Genomic DNA, 15,722 nt, shown 5'->3' with positions numbered 1-15,722 from the left:
AGGAGCATGGAGAAGACATGAGGAAGTGGGATGGAAAACCCACCTCCTCCTTAGCAGCCCGGGTACGTGAACTAAAAAGAGGGACAACTACCACAAGGAGCTCATCTAGAGCCAGCGCCGCTCCGGTCTCTCGTGGCCAGAACATCAGAAGGTATAGAAATGATGATATGAGTGATCCTCTTGAAGGGACATCAAGAGCATATTCACCGGAGGAGAGCAACGTGCACCATGACCAGGATTAGAGGGTCCCTGCCTCTAGCCAGGTAGAGGAGAGGGACAACCGGATCTATTGGACAGTGTGGATCCGATGGCCTGGCACATCTGACCCACAAAGATATACGGCTTTGGTTGATACCGGCGCTCAATGCACTCTAATGCCATCAAGGTATGTGGGAGCGGAACCCATTTCTATTTCTGGGGTGACAGGGGGATCCCAGGAGCTCACGGTACTGGAAGCTGAAGTGAGTTTAACTGGGAATGAGTGGCAGAAACACCCCATCGTGACTGGTCCAGAGGCCCCATGCATCCTCGGCATAGATTACCTCAGGAACGGGTACTTCAAAGACCCAAAAGGTTATCGCTGGGCTTTTGGGATAGCTGCTCTAGAGACAGAAGGCATCAGACAACTGAGTACCTTGCCTGGTCTCTCAGACAACCCTTCTGCTGTGGGACTACTGAGAGTTGAAGAACAACAGGTACCAATTGCCAGAGCAACAGTGCACCGTCGGCAATACCGCACCGACAGAGACTCTGTGGTCCCCATCCATACGATGATTCGTGAGCTGGAGAGCCAAGGGGTGGTCAGCAAGGCTCGTTCACCCTTTAACAGCCCCATATGGCCAGTGCGCAAGTCCAGTGGAGAATGGAGACTGACGGTGGATTACCGTGGACTGAATGAAGTCACGCCACCACTGAGTGCAGCCGTACCAGACATGCTGGAGCTTCAGTATGAGCTGGAATCCAAGGCAGCAAAGTGGTACGCGACCATTGATATTGCAAATGCGTTTTTCTCCATTCCTCTGGCAGCAGAGTGCAGGCCTCAGTTTGCCTTCACCTGGAGGGGTGTGCAGTATACCTGGAACCGATTGCCCCAGGGGTGGAAGCACAGTCCTACTATCTGCCATGGACTGATCCAGACTGTGCTAGAAAAGGGTGAGGCTCCAGAACACCTGCAGTACATTGATGACATCATTGTGTGGGGGAACACGGCAGCAGAAGTATTTGAGAAGGGACAGAAGATCATCCAGATTCTCCTGAAGGCTGGTTTTGCCATCAAGAGGAGCAAAGTCAAGGGACCTGCCCGGGAGATCCAGTTCCTGGGGGTAAAGTGGCAAGATGGACGGCGTCAGATTCCCACTGAAGTCATCAATAAGATCACTGCGATGTCTCCACCGACCAACAAGAAGGAAACACAAGCTTTCCTAGGTGCCATAGGCTTTTGGAGAATGCACATTCCTGAATATAGCCAGATTGTGAGCCCTCTCTACCTGGTTACCCGCAAGAAGAACAATTTCCATTGGGGCCCTGAACAGCAACAAGATTTCGCCCAGATCAAGCAGGAAATCGCTCATGCGGTAGCCCTTGGTCCAGTCAGAACGGGGCCAGAAGTGAAAAACGTGCTCTACTCTGCAGCCGGGAACAATGGTCTGTCCTGGAGCCTTTGGCAGAAGGTGCCTGGTGAGACTCGGGGTCGACCACTGGGATTCTGGAGCCGAAGCTACAGAGGATCCGAGGCCAACTACACCCCAACAGAGAAGGAAATTTTGGCCGCCTATGAAGGAGTCCAAGCTGCCTCAGAGGTCATTGGTACTGAAGCGCAGCTGCTTCTGGCACCCCGACTGCCGGTGCTGGGGTGGATGTTCAAGGGAAAGATTCCTTCCACGCATCATGCCACCGATGCTACTTGGAGCAAATGGATTGCCCTCATTACACAGCGTGCCCGTATTGGAAACCTGAACCGCCCTGGGATTCTGGAAATTATAACAAACTGGCCTGAAGGTGAGACTTTTGGATTATCTTCTGAAGAAGAGGAGCAAGTGACACGTGCTGAGGAAGCCCCACCATATAATGAGCTACCGGAGAGTGAAAGACGATATGCCCTCTTCACCGATGGTTCCTGCCGAATTGTAAGCACTAACCGGAAATGGAAAGCTGCTGTATGGAGCCCCACACGACGAGTTGCACAAGCTACCGAGGGAGAGGGTGGATCGAGTCAGGTCGCAGAACTTAAAGCTGTCCAGCTGGCTTTAGATATTGCTGAAAGAGAGAAGTGGCCGAGGCTCTATCTCTACACTGACTCCTGGATGGTAGCTAATGCTCTGTGGGGATGGCTGGATCGCTGGAGAAAAGCCAACTGGCAGCGCAGAGGGAAACCCATCTGGGCCGCTGAGATTTGGCAGGACATCGCCGCTCGGGTGGAGAAGCTGATCGTGAAGGTTCGACACGTGGATGCTCATGTACCCAAAAGTCGGGCTAATGAAGAGCACCGTAACAATGAGCAGGTGGATCGAGCTGCCAAGGTGAAAATATCACAGGTGGATCTGGACTGGCAGCACAAGGGAGAATTATTTTTAGCTCGTTGGGCCCATGATGCCTCTGGTCATCAGGGACGAGATGCAACGTACCGATGGGCTCGTGAGCGAGGGGTGGACCTTACTATGGACAGCATCTCACAGGTTATCCACAACTGCGAGACCTGCGCTGCAATCAAACAGGCCAAGCGGGTGAAGCCTCTGTGGTACGGTGGAAGATGGTCCAAGTACAGGTATGGGGAAGCCTGGCAAATTGACTACATCACCCTTCCCCAAACCCGCCAAGGCAAGCGCTACGTGTTGACCATGGTGGAAGCAACCACTGGATGGCTGGAGACATACCCTGTGCCTCATGCTACTGCCCGGAACACCATCTTGGGCCTGGAAAAGCAAGTCCTTTGGAGACATGGCACCCCTGAGAGAATCGAGTCAGACAACGGGACGCATTTCAAGAACAGCCTCGTAAGTACTTGGGCCAGAGAACATGGAATTGAATGGATCTATCATATCCCTTATCATGCACCAGCTGCTGGGAAAGTTGAACGGTGCAATGGACTACTCAAGACTACCCTAAAAGCACTTGGTGGAGGAACCTTCAAAAATTGGGAAGTGAACTTAGCAAAGGCCACCTGGATGGTTAACACCAGAGGATCCATCAATCGAGCTGGTCCTGCCCAGTCTGAACCCTTGCACACGGTGGATGGAGATAAAGTCCCTGTGGTACACATGAGAGGTATGTTAGGAAAGACTGTTTGGATTAATCCCACCTCAGGCAAGAGCAAACCTATCCGTGGGATTGTCTTCGCTCAAGGACCTGGTTGCACTTGGTGGGTAATGCGGAAAGATGGGGAAACCCGATGTGTGCCACAAGGAGACCTCATTTTAAGTGAGAACTGTGTGTAAGGTTCCATTGTATATATATATATATATGTGTGTGTGTGTGTGTGTGTGGAGTTTAAGGAAGGTACTGATTTGGAATTATGTAGATGGTAATAGAATAAGGGGTGGATTATGTCCTGGGTTGCAGTATATTCTATCACCATCCTCATGTACTGTTGAAACCAGGTGAGGCAGTGCTCCCTGCCTCCCCCCCCCCCCCCGGGCTACCTTCTGTTAATGGGCCCATTAATGCCCTGCCCCATGACTCATAGATAACTTCCCCCTGTATTGTCCCCTGTTAATGGGCCCACCACTGCCTTGCTGCATGACTCAGAGATAACTTCCTCCTGGACTGTTTTCTGTTAATGGCTCATCAAGGCCTTATCTCATGACTCACCATCCCATTGTGAGATGCTCCTCCCCGAGGGAGGAGCCAAGCATTCCACACTGGATATAAGCTGAGAATTCGAACACCACAGCAGCCCTTACCTACGGGACTTCCAGAGGACAGGAGCTACTGCTGGACTTTCAGCTGAAGACCAGACCCCCTTTCTTCCAGAGGATCACGCTTCAACAAGACCACCTCATCTGGACGACTACCATCACCCTAACAGGGTTCCAGGCTGTATTCTGACTCTGTCAGTGTTTTTGATATTATTGCATTTATTCTTTTTATCATTTTCCTATTAAATTATAATTCTGACTTGCGATCTCTCACTGGTTTGATTTCAAACTAGTACACTTGGAAAGCAATGCTGGAGACACAAGTGCAGTGCTTGGCTCAGGTACAAATTCTGCATTCAGGGAATGTGCTCAGACAGTGTTTGACGCTCAGCAGGGACAAGGTACAGCAGCAGCCAAGGGCATTGCTGTGTCACTGTGCAGGAGTCCAGACTCTGGCTCTTGGCTCACCAGGGCAAAGTTCCCGTGTTTGGCCAGGCTCAGGGGCTGCCCGGGGAGCGTGGGGCTCAGCGCGGGGCCGAGCAGGCAACGGACAAACGGACACGGGGACAAACGGCCCCGGTGCTTCAGTTGCAGCGGCAGCAGCGGCAGCAGCGGCAGCAGCTGCAAGAAGAGAATTTAGCAATTTTCTGTCTCTCCTCTCCCTCTCCCGCAGTCCCGCATCCTCTCCCGGTCTCCCTTTCCTGGTGCCCCCTCCTGTCCAAGCTTCCCTCTCCCTGTGCCCGGCTGGGCCATGCCCCCAGCCCGCCCCTGGCCCCAGGTGGGGCTGCCCCGTCCCCGTCCTCGTCCCCATCCCTGCCCGTCCCGCGGAGGTCTCCTCTTTGCCTGGCTCTGGCTGTGCTGGGCGGGCATCAGTGCCTGGGGCTGGGGCGGCATTGCCACCCTTTGGCTCCGCCTGCCCTGCCCTCGGCCCCATCCCCGATGCAGGCTCCGGTTCCGGTTCTGGTTCGGGCCCCGGCCCCGGCTCCTCCTGGGGCCCGCGGAGGACACAGACGGCGCGGCCGCTGTCGCCGCCTCCGCTGCGGCTTCCCGGGCCTGAGCTCCGCCACTGTCGCGTTCCAATGAGGGAACGCCTGCGAATGCCCAGCCCGGGGAGGTCGGGGAGCGCTCGGGGGCCGTTCCTGGCCCCGGGCCGAGCGCTGACGGAAGCGTCTCTTCCCCAGGGAAGGCGCAGCAGGCCCTGCAGCAGCACTACAGGATCGACTCGCTGCTGGGCCGCGGTGTCACTTTGACAGTGACGTGGCCAGGATGAGCATTGCTCTCCTGAGCTATATTTTCATGGATGAAGACACCCCAATATCCTGGCGCAGGGCCCTGCAGCTGGCTGAGCCGCTCCTGAAACTCCTGGACAATGTAAGGTTCTGTGCCCCAGCCACGGCCACTGCCTGCTGCCCGGACACTTTGTGTCCTGTGCATTTGCAGGCCTGCGCCAATGTGGGCCACAAGAAGCCAATGAAGAGGTCATTTTTCCTTCCATTCTTTCATACAGCCCGATAGCCAGGTGCAGCTGCTCTCCATGTTTCTCCTTCGAAGAGTGATGTCTTCGGCAGAAGAAGAAGGAAGAAAGCCCCTGAAGGAACGAGTGTACCAGAGCCTGCTCCCACTCTTTTTCCACTGCCAAGATGAGAATCGGCATGTGGCAGAGGTGAGGACTCCTGGGCTGCTGCTGCGCCTTGGCAGGGGGCTCAGCTGCCTCCTGCCCTGACGCAGGCTTGCAGGCTGCAGCCTCCTCCAGCCCTTGGCACTGGGACACTCCTGTGCCCTGCCTTGTGGGGCCATTTGCAGCTCTGCTGCTCCCCAGGCCTCTCGGACAACACTCCTTCGCGCGGCTGACTTCCTGAAGAGGCCAGACCTGGAAAAAGCTGTCAGGAAGGAGAAACTGTGGAAGTTTGCCAGGCTCGTGGTAAGGACTGCCTGGAAGTGCCAGCCTCAGGCTAGAGAAGCCCCCTGGCCCCGGTGCTCAGTGTGTGGGGCTGGCAGCTGTGCCCGTGTCCCCTGCTGCAGCCGGGGGCCGCACGGCTTCTTCTCCAGCCCCCTGTGGCCCCGAGCCGGGTGCCGATGGAGCCCCGGCCCAGCGGGGCTGCGGGCCGGGCCGGCACCGCGGCTCCTCGGACAGCAGCCGGCCCTCTGCCCCCTCCAGAGCCCGGCGCCAGCGGCTGCTGGCCGGGCCTCAGGGCTGGCCGGGCACGGGAGGCCGGGGCTGGCCGCAGGCTGCAGCGCCCGGCCGAGGGGCAGAGCCCGCGCCAACCCTTCCCTCCTGCCGCTCTCTCCAGCTGGCAGACAACACGATCCCCTTGGCCGAGCACCTGCGCCGGGCCCTGCAGTACCTGCAGGACCCACAGGAGACCCTGAGAGCGGCGGCCATCAGGGTCATCGGTGAGTCCCGAGCCCGGGCTCCCTCCCCGCCCCTCCGCAGCTCGGCCCCAGCCCCGGCTGCTGCGCCGGCAGCGGCACCCGGGCCCGGCGGCCGGGAGCCCCGTCTGCCCTCGGGGCTGCTGCTGCCGGCCTCTGGCAGCCGTGCCCTTGGGCTAAGTCAGGATGCGGCAAGGGCCCGGGCTGAGCCCTGCCGGGGCAGGAGGCCGTGTGGCCACAGGGCTGGCAGCGCCGCTGGCAGGGAGCTGTGCCGCTGGGACCCTGACAGGCTCTGTGTTCTCAGGGATGGCCGGGGAGCAGCTGAGGGGGCAGCAGGCAGAGCTCCAGGTGTTGTGCAGAGGTGAGCCAGGACAGCGGGCTGACAGCGGTGGCTGTCGGGGGCAGCTGCAAGCCCTGGCCTGGCTGTGGAGGACTCTGCTCCCTGTCCCGGTGAGGGGCGGTATGGGCAGAGCACAGTGAGATTTCAGGGCCACGTGGGGCATTTGTGGCCAGCAGCTTCGGGCTGACCCCCTTGGTCCCTGCTCCCTCCTGGCCAAGGCAAGAGCCGGCTGGCATGGCCCTGGCAGGGGGCTCTCGCTGGGCCCCTGCAGCTCTGGGGTGTGACCGTGGCTCTGTTCGTCTCTCTTGCAGCCCTCGAACGCCTGACGGAGGACAGAAGCGGTGCCGTGTCAGACATGGCACTTGAAACGCTGTATGTCCTCCGGGCCATCCAGAGTGCCCGTTACTCCATTCTCCAGAGGATGCAAGACCAAATCCTCAGGGCATGGAGGACACGGCCTCGTCTGTCGGGCTTGGGCTGGCTGCACTGCTGGAGGTGTACTCAAAGCTGACCTGAGACATTTTGTCTTCAGGGGCGACACAGGCAAGACAGGATTTTTTATTTCATAACGGTTGTTCTTTTCCTTTTTTCTCTTCTTTTTAGTATGTAAATAATATAGATAATGTTAGGGCTGAGAGGCTCTGTCTTCTGGGGCCACATGGGCCATCTTTAATTTTTGTTTCATAGAGATTGTTCTTTTCTTCGTTTTGTTTCCATCTAGTATGTAAATAATATAGAATATGTTATAAACCACAGGAGTCCCGAGACCTTTCTTTTGCTGCCCAGGGTGTGCGGGGCATAGGGGAAGAGAGGGAAAAGGGTTCTTGTGTTCAGCAACCTGCCGGGGCGTGCAGTGGCGCAGGGGAAATGGCCAGAAGCCCCTTGGCCTTTGGTGGTTGTGCTGAAGCCACAAGCCCTGTGGCAGGCAGGAAGCGCCATCTGTGTCCTGCTGCCCGTGTGTTGCTGCAGTGATGGCTGAGGAGCTGCTGGAGCTCCTGTGGGGCTGCGGCGCTGCTGCCGGGCCAGGCTGGGGGAGCCCCTGAGGGCATGGGGTGCTGGGAGGCCATGAAGGGATGAGGGGCTGCGGAGGCCCAGACGGGACAAGGCAGTGGGAAGGCACGAGGGGCATGTGTGAGGGAGTGGGTGGCAGGAGGTTCCAAGGGGACAGAAGGCCCTGGAGGAGCCGGGGTGGTGGGAAGCCCTGAGGAATTGGGTGTCAGAGGCCATAAGCAGCCCCTGGGCAGCCGCTTGGTCCCTGACACCCGGCTGCTCCGGTGCTGCCCCAAAATGTCCCCCAGGCCTGCAGCAGAAGGCCTGGAGGCTGGGACACCACCCCAGCGGGAGGGTGGGGACAGCCCGAGGTGCCCAGGCTGGGCCGGCTGGGGACATGGAAGGCAGGGGGTGCTGCCAGGCCACGGCCACTGGGTGCCTCCAGGAAGGGGCAGTGGGCAGAGGCAGGGCTGGTGGCCAGCCCCGGCCCTCGCGGCTGCCCAGGCCACACTGCTGTGACTGAGGCCCCCCTGACACAGATCTCGGGGCCCACAGAGCTGCTGCCACCATGGGGAGGGTGGCGATGTCTCCTCCAGCAGGGCTGCCCAGTGGCTGCTGCCCAAGCGGCTCTGGAGCCCACAGAAACAGCAGCAGAGTGTGCCCAGGAACAGCAGCAGCCCCAACGTCGGCACCTGCGCACTGAGGCGTCCGCAGCAGCCGGGTGCCAAACAGGGGGAGGCTGTGGGCACAATTGCCTTTGCTTTGGCAAAAGGCTTCAGCAGAGTTGGCCACAATGGCTTTCTCTTCACTTGCAGCCTCACAGCAACGCTTACCAGCTTCAGCTGTAGCCTGTGCCTGTGACTGACTTGGATGGCCGTGCTTGAGGGCGAGCTCGCCTTCCACACTCAGGTGTCCCAAGGCAGCGGCACTGGCACCATCCTGAGTGAGAGAGAGAGAGAGAGAGAGAGAGAGAGAGAGTCTGATGGGGCAGGAGCCCTGTGCTGCAGCTGCCCTCCCTCTCTTCTGTCCAGGCACCTTAAAGACACATGAAACCAAATCCTGCACTTGCTTGGAAGCAAAGGAAGAAGCAGGATGCACTGAAAAAAAGCAGGGACTTACACGGCTCAGTTTTGCTCTCCACTTGGGCAATCCCAGAAACCCTGAGCACTTGGTGTTGCAAAGTATCATCAACATCATGCAGTCTCCAACCACCCTGCCATGGGCACAGGTGGTGTGCAGGCACAGGTGTCACTAGAATTGGGAGAACACTTCTCCATGTTGACCTTTTCCTCTCCTAGATTTCAAGCAGAGATGAAAAAATCATCTGGTGAATGACAGGTGAATAGTGTAGCTCACAGAACTAGGAGTAGGAGTCTCCAGTGGCCCATGGTGTGTCCATTCAACCATTGTTAGATTGTCCAGTTGGAGCTCAGCGCGGTGCAGCCCGGGCACAGGCACCAGGCTGGTCCATTTCAGCATCCCAAAGTCTTGGTGGCTCCCTGTGCACCCATTGTCTCCTGCATCCATTCTTGATCTCCCAGTTACTGCTGTGCAGGACATGAGAACACAGGAACAGCTTGTTTGGCTCATTCTTGCCTTTGCTGCTCCTGCCTTATGGATGCTAAATCTGAGCCACAGTGCCTGTACAAATTACAGGCCGCCTGGCTCCTCGGGCTGCCTGAGAAAATAGCCTGGGAAAAATATGAGAAGGAATTAAAACAATTCTCAGAGATACTAAACAGCCTTGCAGGTGTTGTTTTGCAACCTGCTGTTTCTCCTTGCAAGAGAGAGTCAAGGGGGGCAGAGTGCCCCTGACCAATGATAGTGACGTAGTACTTTGTTAACCAATAAGAGTTTCCTTTCTGTACTTTTCCACGTATATGTCTAGAGACAGAGCTGAAGCAATAAACTGGGAATTCTCCTGTCGTGTCTCCCTTGAGAGTCCATGGTCGTTCCTTAAAGCCGTTCCCAATCGGAGCGACATGCCTAAAGGAATCATCAGGACTATATGCTGATGGAATGGGATCGCCAAACAGCAGGGACTTTGTCTGTAGAGTCTAAAACTAAAACCTTGTCTGACTGTTCAGACACTCTAAAATCCAGGGTGACAATGACAATATGGAAGAATCCTAGAAATCTTGACTTGTGATTTTTCTAGTCAAGGATTTTAATACTAATGTGGAACCTACAAAAATATTCAAACTTGTTTTCATTGGCAACCCCTTTGAAATGGCATCAGCAGAGCTCCAGGGGACAGGGTATGACAGTGGGGACAGTACTTGGCAGCTCATGGCTTCAGATGTGGGAGGCAGATATTTTGCGTGGGTACACATTGAAGTTCAAGTTTTCCCAGGGTTTGGATTGACTGGTCATTGCAGGTAACTTTAATCAATGCAAAAGGATGTAAAAGCAGAGTTTCTGGAGAATGTGCACTAGGGAGGAAATAGGGAGAAAACCTTGAACACAGCCAGCAGGCTCTGGAAAAATCTAAAAAATTAAAACTAAAAATAGATGTAGCTCTGTGACTGTCCAGGCAGGACTATTTGTGTCTGGAGGTGATTGTAAAACATTTTAAAATCTTAGGAAATTCGGGAACTCAGGAAGAAAGTTAGGCTTGCTAAAGATTATGTGAAACCGTACCTGTGTAATCAAAATATGATAAATGATAGAATTGTTAGATGTGATTAGATATAATTATTGTTTAAAGAACATGAGGAACAATGTTAGGGGGCTGGGGTGGGATAACGAGAAATCCATGCTTGGGTAAAAACAATGCATACAATAGATCAATGTAAGTTTAATAATTAATATCTAAGTTGTATAACGATAGAGTATAAAACATGTTCAACTCAAAAACAAATCGGGTCAGATTTGGGTCTGTGTACCCCTGACACCCAGAGTTCTTCAATAAAGCACCTGCATAGAATCATTCTGTGATGATGTGTGTTCCAGATCTCTAACAATTTCATCAGATTTTACTGGAATTGTGTGGGACATTTCTGGAATTTTGTGGATTTTTTTTGTAGAATTTTGTGGGATATTGATGAGATTCAGGGAAATCTGGGATTTTTCTTGAACGTTGTGGACATTTGTAGACATTTTGTGAGATGTCGCTGGAATTTTGTAATGTTTTGAGAAGATTTAAGGAATTTTGTGTCATTTTTCTGGAATTTTGTGGAATTTCTCTAGAATTTTATGGGGTATTGAGGAGATTTTGTGAGATGGTTCTGGAATTTTGTGGGATATTGAGTTGATTTAGGGAAATTTGTGGGACTTTTCGTGAATTTTGTGGACATTTGAGGAGATTTTGAGGGATGTTGCTGTAATTGTGTAGGTTTTGAGAAAATTTAGGGAATTTTGCGAGGTATTTTCTGGAATTTTGAAGATTTCTCTGGAATTTTGTGAGATTTGGAGGAGGCCTGAGGAATTTTGAGGAGTTTTTCTTAGATTTTGTGGAAATGGATCGAGTTTTTTTGAGATGTTGCAGGAATTTAGATGAGTTTTGAGAAGATTTAGGGAATTTTGTGATATTTTTCTCGAATTTCAATGGGCTTTCAAGAATTTTGTGGGATTTTTCTTGAATTTTGTGGAAATCTGTGGAGATTTTCTGAGATACTGCAGAAATTTGGTTCGGTCTTGGAAAGTTTAAGGAATTTTGTGGGTTGTTTCTGCAATTATATGGAATATTGTAAAGATTTAGGGGAATCTGTGGGATTTGTCTTGAATTTTGTGGACGCTTGTGGACATTTTGTGGGATGTTGCAGGAATTTGGTTGGGTTTTGAGAAGATTTAAGGAATTTTATGGAATTTCCTGGAATTTTGAGGATTTCTCTAGAATTTTGTGGGATTTGGAGGAGATTTGAAGAATTCTGAGGGATTTTTCTAAGATTTTGTGGGAATCTGTGAAGATTTTGTGAGACATTGAAGGAATCTGGTTGGGTTTAGAGAAGTTTTTAGGAATTCTGTGGTATTTTTCGGTAATTCTGAAGGGCTTTTCCAGAATTTTGTGAGGGTTTTCTGGAGTTTTGTGGAAAATTGTGAAGATTTTGCGGGATGTTTCAGGAATTTTGTGGGAATGTGTGGGATTTGGAGACTTGAAGAGTTTTGAGGAATTTTTCTTAGATTTTGTGGAAATTAGTGGAGATTTTGTGAGAAGTTTCAGGAATTTGGTTGGATTTTGAGAAGATTTAGGGAATTTTGTGGGATTTTTCTTGAATTTGCTGGACATTTGTGGCAATTTTGTGAGATATTTCTTGAATTTGGTAAGGTTTTGAGAAGATTAAGGGAATTTTGTGGAATTTTTCTGGAATTTTGTGGAGCTTTTCCAGAATTTTGTGGGACTTGTAGGAGACCTGAAGTATTTTGAGGGACTTTTCTTAGATTTTCTGGAAATTTGTGGAGATTTTGTGGGATGTTTCAGGTATTTGGTTGGGTTTTGGGATGATTTAGGGAATTTTGTGTGGTTTTTCCTGTATTTTGTGAACATTTTCTGGGATTTTTCTGGAATATGGTAGAATTTCTCTAAAATTTAGTGAAAATTTGTGGAAATTTTGAGGAATTTTGCTTAGATTTTGGGGAAATCAGTGGAGATTTTTTGAGATGTTTCTGGAATTTGGTAGGGTTTTGAGAAGATTTAAGGAATTTTGTGGTGCTTTTCAAGAATTTTGTGGGATTTTTCTTGAATTTTGTGGATATTTGTGGTCATTTTGTGAGATGTCTCTGGAATTTGGTAATGTTTTGAGAAGATTTAAGGAATTTTTTGGCATTTTCCTGGAATTTTGAGGAGTTTCTTTTGTATTGGTTTAGATTTGCTAATTTCATTTTTCCGGCTAATGCACCCAATAAATGTCGTGGTTTTGAGGCAGTAACTAAAAAATTACTAGAAAACTCACTTATTTTTTGCTGTGAGATATGGATTAGAGCAGGAGAAAAACAGGCTTAAAACTTAAAAGGAATAAAGAAATTTTATTAACAAACTACAAGAACACCAGAATAAACCTCCAGAAAACCTCTTTCTCCCCCACTACCGAACCATTCCCTTGTTCACATGGCAACATAGAGACAAAAAACCTTGGAACTTTGGTGTTTAAAATGTCCTAATTCCTGCTAGACTCTTTTCATCAGTCTTTGTAGAGGAACAGAAGTCTTCTTCTGCTAATTTGTGGAGTTTTTCACAAGAAAACCATTTCTGTTACAGTTTTCTATTTTCCTGATGCCAGCTGCCCAGAAATCCTGTCAGCAGTTCACTCCTCCCATTTCACATCACTCTGAGGTGTGTATGGGTCAATGAGTCTAGGGGTGTCATTTTTAAGGATGAGTTATTCAAAGGCAAAAATTCTCTTCATCTGTCTCTGTGAGCTTCCCTGGAAACAGAAGTTTTCTCTTTGCCTCTCAAGGCTGCAAATCTTCAAGTATTACTTCTCCCTGCTCTGTTCCAGCACCTCACTGTATCACAATTACTCCACCTCTTGCTGAAAATCCACACTTTGAACACTCCATTCCTCCCAATATACTCTGTCATGAATTAAAGGAGTTTTTTCAGAACATTATTGTCCATCTCCATAGCTTTAACAGAAAAATATTTCAGCTTAATTAAAGCATCTCCTTATTCTCCACCTCTTCTGAAGCTTAATTCTTTCCTTTACCGTCTCTGATAGTTTATAAAGTCTCTTTACATGTTGATTCCTCTCTTTTTCTCTCTCTGGGTAAAAGGATTAATCTGCAAGTCTCATCTGGGTAATGAAAAGGTTAAAATCTTGCCCAGGCTTTGTAGATGGTTCTGTGATCTCTGCCGGAGCAGCGGCTGGAGCTGTGTGCGCTGGAAGATTCTTCATGGCTGCTCTGGAGAGTGTGGTCACTGTCTCAGCCCGCCGCAGCTCAAGAGCTTTTTCTTTCTTTCCTGGGCAGTCTGTGGTGAATTCAGTCGCAGCAAAAAGTGCAGCCGAGCCAGGGAGCGGCCTGGCCCGGCCAGAGCCCGGGGCAAGCCCCGCAGGCCCCATCTCCCGGCCGGGAGCCGCGGCAGGCCCAGCCCAGCCCCTGCCCGGGCCGCATGGGCTGGGCCGGGGACGGGAAGCCAGCTGGAGCTCAGTTACCTTTCACAGCCAGCAAACCAAGAGACAAAGAAATTCCCAGCCTTAGGGCTTAAGCTGCTGTTCACAGCTTGATCTCACTTTGCAGTGCTTAAAACTGCTGTCAATTCTTAGAAATGGCCAGCTGTTGGCGAGGAGACAAACTCCCATCAGCCGCCAGCAGTTTGAACTTCCTTAGGTGTTTCTCTTTGTTTTCTTCAATGCCAATCTATCACAAAACCCTACCAAATTCCAGAAACGTCCCACAAAATCTCCACAAATGCCACAAAATGCCAGAAAAATCCCTCAAAATCCCACAAAATCCCACAAATATCCCACAAAATTCCCTAAATCTTCTCAAAAGTCTACCAAATTCCAGCAACATCCACCAAAATGTCCTCAAATGTAAAAAAAAATCAAGAAAAATGCCGTAAAATTCCCTAAATATTTTCTTTATCCCACAAAATTCATGAAACATCTCACAAAATCTCCACAATTTTCCACAAAATTCCAGAAAAATCCCACAAAATTCTTGAAACATCCCACAAAATTCCCGAAGAATCCCAAAAAATTACCTAAATCTTTTCCAAACCCTTCCAAATTCCAGAGACATTCCACAAAACCTACACAAAAATCCACAAAATTTCAGAAAAATCCTACAAAATTCCCTAAATTTTCCCAATAGCCTAACAAATTCCAAAAACATCCCACAAAATCTACAGAAATGCCAATATTTTTGAAAAATCCTACAAAATTCCCACAGCTGCTCAAAATACCAAGAAATTCTTGAAAAGCTTTAGAATATTCCAGAAAAAATCCTACAAAATTCTCTAAAGCATCTCATTATCCAAAAAATTTCCAGAAACAACCCAGAAAATCTCCACAAATGTCAAAAAAATTCAAGAAAAATCCTACAAAATTCCCTAAATCTTCCCAGAACCATACCAAACTCCAGAAACATTCCACAAAATCTAAACCAACTCCCACCAAATCTAAGAAAAATGCTTCAAAATTCTTCAAGTCTCCTCAAAATCTCACAAAATTCTTGAAAAGCCCCACAAAATTCCAGGAAAATCTCACAGAATTCCCTACATTTTCCCAAACCCCTACCAAATTCCAGCAACATCCCATAAAATCTCCACAGATGCCCATAAAATTGAAGAACAATCACACAAAATTCCCACAGCTCTTCAAAATCACACAAAATTCTTGAAAATCCTTAGAATATTCCAGAAAAAATTCACAAAATCCTCTCAATTTTCTCAAAACCCTACAAAAATCCGGAAACATCCCACCAAATCTCCACAACTGTCCACAAAATCTAAGAAAAATCCCTCAAAATTCTTCATCTCTTTTCAAAATCCCTCAAAATCTGTTAAAGATCCCAAATAAATTCCAGAAACATCCCACAAAATACACTAAATCTTCTCAAAATTCTACCAAATTCCAGCAACATCCACAAAATGTCCTCAAAAGTCCACAAAATTCAAGAAAAATCCCACAAACTTCCATAAATCTCCTCAATATGCCAAAAATTCTTGAAACATCCCACAAAATCTCCACAAATGCCCACAAAATCCAAGAAAAATCCCTCAAAATTCTTCAAGTCTCCTCAAAATCCCACAAAATTTTGGAAAAGTCCCACAGAATTCTAGAAACATCCCTCAAAACTACCTAAATCATCGCAAAACCCAATCAAATTCCAGAAACATCCCACCCAATCTCCACAAATTTCCACAAAATCTAAGAAAATACCTCAAAATTCTTCATGTCTCCTCAAAATCCCTCAAGATTCCAGAAAAAGTCCCACAAAATTCCCTAAATCTTCTCAAAACCCTACCAAATTCCAGAAACATCCCACAAAATCCCCACAAATTTCCACAAAATCGGAGAAAAATCCCTCAAATTTTTTCAAGTCTCCTCAAAATCCCACAAAATAGCAGAAAATTCCACAACATTACAAAAAAAATCCCACAAAATTCCTGCAACATCTCACAAAATCTCCACCAATTTCCACAAAATTCAAGAAAAATCCCTCAAATTCTTCAAGTCTCCTCAAAATCCTACAAAATTTTGGAAAAGCCCCACAGAATTCCAGAA

At 49.5% G+C, this 15,722-nt stretch overlaps 1 protein-coding gene across 2 annotated transcripts; it reads left to right on the top strand.

Moving 5' to 3' along the window:
* The first annotated feature begins 4,410 nt into the window (after nucleotides 1–4,410).
* On the top strand, nucleotides 4,411–10,483 carry LOC147646251 (uncharacterized). 2 transcript variants are annotated; one of them, XM_086873703.1, is made up of 7 exons: nucleotides 4,411–5,225; nucleotides 5,362–5,517; nucleotides 5,674–5,775; nucleotides 6,146–6,248; nucleotides 6,529–6,585; nucleotides 6,876–7,107; nucleotides 8,370–10,483. In XM_086873703.1, exons 1-6 carry the CDS (start codon nucleotides 5,121–5,123, stop codon nucleotides 7,073–7,075), a joined length of 723 nt encoding a protein of 240 aa, XP_086729829.1. In that variant the 5' UTR covers nucleotides 4,411–5,120; the 3' UTR covers nucleotides 7,076–7,107; nucleotides 8,370–10,483. The 2 variants fall into 2 exon arrangements, with proteins under 2 accessions (XP_086729829.1, XP_086729830.1); XM_086873704.1 differs by lacking the exon at nucleotides 6,529–6,585 and having other exon boundaries at nucleotides 4,427–5,225.
* Nucleotides 10,484–15,722: the final 5,239 nt, after the last annotated feature.

Source organism: Cyanistes caeruleus, unplaced genomic scaffold (assembly GCF_971803275.1).
Source record: "Cyanistes caeruleus unplaced genomic scaffold, bCyaCae1.hap1.1 HAP1_SCAFFOLD_105, whole genome shotgun sequence".
Taxonomy (NCBI): domain Eukaryota; kingdom Metazoa; phylum Chordata; class Aves; order Passeriformes; family Paridae; genus Cyanistes; species Cyanistes caeruleus.
This window is presented reverse-complemented; position numbering and strand designations above follow the sequence as displayed.

Excerpts from the sequence above, each read along its gene's own strand:
- LOC147646251 (XM_086873703.1), top strand. The coding sequence starts at position 5,121 with ATGAGCATTGCTCTCCTGAGCTATATTTTCATGGATGAAGACACCCCA. Across the intron at positions 5,226-5,361 it reads TCCTGAAACTCCTGGACAAT|CCCGATAGCCAGGTGCAGCT; the intron begins GTAAGGTTCTGT and ends TCTTTCATACAG. Across the intron at positions 5,776-6,145 it reads GGAAGTTTGCCAGGCTCGTG|CTGGCAGACAACACGATCCC; the intron begins GTAAGGACTGCC and ends CGCTCTCTCCAG.